Below are 6,482 nucleotides of genomic sequence, written 5' to 3' on the forward strand. Positions count from 1 at the left end.
TGTTTATCAATAAAACTTTGAAAAAAAATAAATAAAGTAAAAGGTAAGTGTGTAGTATCCTAAAGAGTAGGAGAATATAATTCAATAGGGTAGAAAATAAAACTATGTATATTCAATTTTTATATTCATACTAATAGCCCATTAACCTTTAAAACCTAAACAATCAACTTGTTTTTGGTACCAGGAATCAAACTCAGGAACTCTGTGCTTGCCAGGCAGGTGCTGGAGCTGCTGAGCTATAACCCTAACCCCTTAAACAATTATCTTTCAAGGCAACACAATCAAAATTCCTCTCATTAAAATCTTGTTTTCATCTATCTCAGTCATATTTGAAAAAACCCTGGTGGCTTTGTTATTACTACATGAATCATAAATAAAATCCAGAAAGTCCTGTACCTTGAGTATAAAGGCTAGGCAAAATCACCCCCCAGAAAACTTTACCACTGTCCTCTTGCCTTGGAATTAGGATGACAAAAACTCAACACAGTCATTTCAAAGGAACAATTCCACAAGGACATCTGTCAATATTCAAGAGGAAACTGGCTAAGAGCATTTATATGAAGAAGAAAAACTTAAGGCTTCCATTTACAGAATTTATGCACATAGTTAGTTTATAGATGTGTGTGTTTAATGAACTTCGAATAAGCAATTTTTGATAGGCATTTACCATCTACTTGCCTTCTAAATAAAATGTTGACTGGCAAAATGTAAGTTTTTCTTTAAAAATATTTGTATGCTTTCATATATAATTAGAATATAATATTAGACAATAATTTATTGCACAATTGTATCACTAAGAAAGTGGGGAAAAATTTCTATGGGGTATCTGAGTTCAATTCCAGCCCCATACAAGGAACTCAGCTTCTAATCCTATTCCCTGCTGGGTTATTTTACATTCAAATGAATAATAACTCTACTCTCTTTAATCTAGCAAGATCTAATTAATACCATAGGAGAAAGTGCTGCGTTGGGAGCTGCAGGCATTGTTATCTGGGGAGACATGAATTTAACTTCATCAGAGGTAAGTCAGTACATGAAAGGTGTATTCAATATTTTTTTAGTTTGTTTTTTCTTGTATAGAGCTCATTTAAATCAAAGTTCTCATGACCCTTATGGCAAACCAATTTTAGAATAAGTCTAAATCCATAAATACTGTTAACTTTTGTAAAGACATAGGAGTATATAACCTGGACACGGACAATTGTTGGCTATTTCTTATGTGCTAAAAGGGTAGCTAAGAGATTCTTTAGATTTATTCACTTATTGGTCATATGAGATACTGACTCTTAAGGTCATTGACAAATGAAGAAAAAAGACATGAATTCTAACCAGCTATTAACAGCTAGTTAGGCTAGTTATGGCAATGACCACAGAGAGGATGATTCTGGAGCTCTTGAACTGAAGAAATGTGTTATGTACTATTTTGGGAAGTAAATACAGATGGGAAGGTTTTAATCATCAGACTGAAGTTATTTTTTTTTCTCTACAGAGAAATAAGCTGAAAATTAATAGCATTTAAAATAAGATTTAAGGGGCTGGGGAGATGGCTCAGGAGAATAAGTGCTTCCCTGGCAAGCACAAGCAAGGATCTGAGTTCAATCCCTGGTTCTGCCAAAAGAAAAAAAAAAACAGATTTAAATATTTGTTCAAATTTCTCCCAGCTGAGATTCTATTTACTTGAAGAAATCCTTCTAGTTTCTCCAAATTGCATCCAAAATTGGATACATTTTGCCTTGAATTATACTTGTATCCTGAACACCTTTAGTGAAATTAGATGTTTTTTGCAAGTTCCTAATCACCTTCCAATGCTCTTAGAATTTCTTATACTCAATTTATTGCCACAGAGGCATTGCTTATGAAAATATTTCTGCCTATTTAATGGAAAGTGGATAGAAATTAAGAGACTCAATTCCTGATCTTCTAGGTCTAATATTTCTACCCTCCCCCACGTGACTCAGGAGAAAAGCTTCATATATGAAGTACAACCCAGGGAGCTCCTGTTTAGCAGACATAACAAAACCACACACAAATTACCTAGCCAGCCCTACAGGTCTTCTGGAGTTTGAGTTTATGCATAACAGTGAAGAATTTATAATTGTTGATGTTTAAGAATAATAAATAGGCACATCTTGAAGTCTAATAATTGATATTCTACAATACACAGTGGAATATGATGATTCATATTCTAACACAACCATGAGCGGTACCACACTTCTGCAAGTTTTCCTTGAGAACCACAATTCTGGTATGATACCTAATTTGTGTTTGTTCTTTTTCTTTTCGTAACCATTAATTTGAGAGTTAGAAGGATGGACAATGGTGTAAACTGGTGGAAGGGGAAGACCCCTGTCACTCTGGGGACCATTGAATTCTCTGTCCAGGTGTGATACAGCCTCAACTCCTGTCCCTTGGAGCTAAGCCATTCCTGAAATGAGACCCCTGTGTTCTAATGCCCTGAGTTCACCAACTAGAACCAAGCCACCAGGTTTCAGCTAAGTCCAAAGAGCTGCTGTGTCGGGTCCAAAAGCTCAAACCCTGTCAGTACCAGGAAGCACACTAAAATCCATATCTGTTTACATTTCTAGGACAACTGTACCAAGGTGAAGCAGTTTGTGAGCTCTGATTTAGGGAGCTACATAGTCAACGTGAGCAGAGCGGCTGAGGTGTGCAGCCTTCATCTCTGCATGAATAATGGAAGATGCGTACGAAAGACGTGGAATGCATCAGATTACCTGCACTTGAGTAATGAAAGCTACCACATAGAAGCCTCTGAGAACGGGGAATTTACTGTGAAGGGAAATGTATCTGATACAGACCTGGCTAGGATGAAAGAGAAATTCTTCTGTCATTGTTACCAAGGATATGAAGGTGCTAACTGTCGAGAAATGAAGGACCCTGGTGGCAGTGCTGAGCTGTGCTGCTGTTCTGGCTTACCTATGATACTATGTTTACTGTTAGCAAGTTACCACCACAGTCAGGTGGGAGATAATTAATTTTAAAGGGAATTATGCAGCCCTTAAAATATCCTGCTGTGGAGAAGAAACTCAGGAGTTCTTTTCTTTTATAGGAAGTATTAAAGCAGATATCATGGTTGTTAGTTAAGATAGAAACCCATTATTTTACCATTCATTTGGTTACAAACCAAGCCCAAGAATACAAAACAATATTTTCATTACTGAACTATTTAAGTCATATTTAAAGTAAAGCTAATATATTTTGATCTTTTTATGAATAGACAGAAGTATACATATATATTTGTTATTATTTTCAAAGCCTGTTTTTCACCTTGAAATTCATTCAAGGGTAAGTTATTAAGGAGCCATACAATCTTTCCGAGTCACTTTGAGGCATGACCTGGTCAGCTGGCCCAACAGAGAAGAGCTAACAAAGAGGTTGCACAGTGTCAGGGCCCAAGGAAGTGGGCCCTGTCCCTCACTTGTCATAAAGTATCTATTCAGTAAAGTGCCTCTTCACTTCGCGTGGGCCTTCTCATACAGACCCTGGCCATCTAGATGTTTTGAAACACTGTGATTATATTACTACTTTTCTAGGCTGACAATGTTGAAGATTTAAAAGCTGAAACCTTGTTAATAAAATTGCATTTGGTGACTTTTGCAAGCAAAATTACAATTAAAAAGAGAGTTAATAAATGATATCTCAGGAACCCAGAAGTATGGTGGAAAAGGAGAACTATAAGAAATAATATTTTGCCCCGCCCTTTTCCTCCTATATGCACTTTTAACAAAGTATTGAGAGTTATTTTGAATCTGTACTATCTGGCTGTATTATCCTGGGAATGTTATTTATATTAATTATTTTGTCATATGGAATTTGACAACATAATTCTTTCTGTAGTAAATTATTCTGGGGAGTAAATGCAGTAATACATCCCTTGTGTATGTTGGTTCTTAGTACATGTTGTTGATGAGCAATAATCTCTTGATAACCAGAGAATGAAATAGTCAAAGATTAAACAATCTTGGCTTATCTTGACATGTTCTATTTATTACCATTTATGCATTATGTTTTGCTGTTTTAATTTTTTTTTATCCTATGTATGTGGTACAGGGTCTCACTACACAATTTGGACTCATAGTGATCCTCCTGTCTCAGCCTCTCCAGGGCCAGGATTATAGGTGTGTGCCACAATGCCTTGTCTTGGTGGCTGACATGGCACCCCAGGGGCTCTGGGGCCAGCATGGAAGGGTACAAACCTGGGTCCTTGAGCTTGCCAGGCAGGCTCTTACACCGCTGAGCTACTTCTTCAGCCCTAAAAGTCACTTTAAAACCACATAATAATTTGCAAAACTGGATGTCACAATTTAAATAAAAAAAATTCATTTATTTTTTGTGTCAGACTTCTATTGGGGGCAATCCATTGAGGCCTCCTCATGTCTTGCAGGATCTAATCCTATTCCCATTCCTATTCCTCAATAAATTTTCCTACTCTTAGCCTCCGCTGTTCTTGAGGATTCATCCAAGGTGATCCTCCTTCAACTGCATGTAATTTATTCAAAATGTTTAAAATCAGGAGGCTGGAGGTTTAGCTGAGTAGCAGAGTGCTTGCTTAGGCTGGACAAGGGGCTGCTCTTCATCCACATAATGGGAAAAAAGCAAAGAAGACTTGAAATCAGAATCTCTTTTGTTTACTCAAATGTTATGTGGAAATAACCTAATGGTCCCTCCAAAGAAGAATGAAAACATTACGATAAATGAATTTCTTGTCATGCTGTTTATATACACCCTTGTAACAGGGTGTCACACCCTTTCACCAAGGAGCATTTTGATTCTAATTTGTGTGTATTCTTGCAATTTATAGAGTGGAGAGACGTACCCTTTTCCATTTACTACTGAAGAAGGAAGCAAAATACTAGGGAATAATGATTGATCTCTGCCACCAGTATGTCCTCCACTGTAAGCTCATTTTCGTTTCTGTTCTTTAGCCTCTACTGATAGAAACTTCCTCAAGGTTGGAGACTGTCTTGTTCACTCTCGCATACCAAGTCCAAGCTCAGGTGATGCTTACAGGAGGATTTTCGAAATTTATTGTTTAATAAAACTGAGAATAATAACTCAATTCTTCCTGATGAGAGATACATATAAGAAGCACAGCGAGAGTCATGATCAGATGTATTATAGACACTGAACCATGCTCGAAAGAAGAAACTCAGGCGAGGATGTGGCAAGAGGAGTGGTAGGCTTATGAAAATGATCAAAGCATGTTATGCGACAGAATGAATTTTTCAGAATGAAACCCATTAATCTATGTGACTAATACGCACTAATAAGAAATAAATGAAAGAAATCAATAAACCTCATAAAAGTACATACCACCAAAAATAAAAGCCCCAAAGAAAACAAACAAACAAACAAAAATGTTCCTGGTCTCACCATGTCTAAAGGGATCAGAAGTCTTGTGCTGATGTGTATTTTGAAGAAGCTCTCCAATCATAGATAACATGAATTCCTAGGGGAAAACACATGAAAATACATAAAAAGAAAAGAGAAAGTACTGGAAAGATCAGTAATGGAGTTCTGTCTCACATTCTGAGCAGTGACAGTGGAAGTAGATTGTCCCTAGGAGTCCCAGCATCATAGCAAGTACATGGTATCTGTTCTCCCCTCTCTCCCTCATGTCCCCATTTCATTTGTTTTGTCTCCATGTCTTCTTCCTCCCTTCCAATTAAGTTGTGTTTCTGTCCCATATTTTAGATCTTTTATTTTTAACTTCTTCTTAAATTGGATATCATAGCATTTTATTTTGTGAGGTTTATGTAGATATGCTAACATATTAAGCTTTTATTTCATTTATCTTTTTATGAATCAAATGTCTTTTTAAGATTACTTTTTTACTGGAGGTCATCTTTTAGCATTTCATTAGTGAAAGTCTGCATGAGGAGAACTCTCCATATTTTTAGTGTAATAAGTTTTGAATTTATCCTTACTGTAGATGGTTGTGATGGGTATAAAAATATGGTATGATAGTTACTTTTAGTATTTTGTAACTCCTGTATTACAGTTTTCTGAGAATACTATTTTTTGTCTAATTACTCTCCTTTTGTCTAATTACTCTATTTTTTCTTCTATCCCATTTCAACATATTATGTCTGGTTTCCTTTCCCTAGTAAGTAATCATTTTTTTTTCTACCTCATTTTAGCATGTTATGGTTAATTTTTGGGGCTCTGTGGATTTGATTTTTGATTCAGTGTCTGAGTAGATATTTGCTCATATTCTGATCAGTGTATACAACATTCTCACAGGCAGTGATGGCTCAGAAATCCTGGATACCAACCATCTCTTCTAAATTCTACTTTAATAATATCTCTTTCATATCTGCTTTAATAACTCTGTCATATCTCCAGACCAAATTCTGGAGTTGTCCAGATGTCTCTTCATCTATATCTACTCTGCTATATAATTAGCTTAGTTTTTAGTTTCAAGAATTATGTTTTCATTTTTAAAAGTTGCATTTTCAAAGTTG

General features: G+C 36.0%; 1 protein-coding gene across 1 annotated transcript in view; it reads left to right on the forward strand.

The window, feature by feature from the left end:
• The window catches only part of LOC101587909 (hyaluronidase-4), a 48,597-nt gene that overhangs the window by 2,867 nt on the left and 39,248 nt on the right, over positions 1-6,482 (forward strand). Inside the window, exons 2-4 of the mRNA XM_004643324.1 lie at positions 932-1,021; positions 2,586-2,904; positions 4,944-5,015. Coding sequence (XP_004643381.1) covers positions 932-1,021; positions 2,586-2,904; positions 4,944-5,015 — 481 coding nt within the window. The remainder of the gene's footprint in view (positions 1-931; positions 1,022-2,585; positions 2,905-4,943; positions 5,016-6,482) is intronic.

Source organism: Octodon degus, unplaced genomic scaffold (genome assembly GCF_000260255.1).
Source record: "Octodon degus isolate 3935 unplaced genomic scaffold, OctDeg1.0 scaffold00170, whole genome shotgun sequence".
NCBI classification, from domain to species: domain Eukaryota; kingdom Metazoa; phylum Chordata; class Mammalia; order Rodentia; family Octodontidae; genus Octodon; species Octodon degus.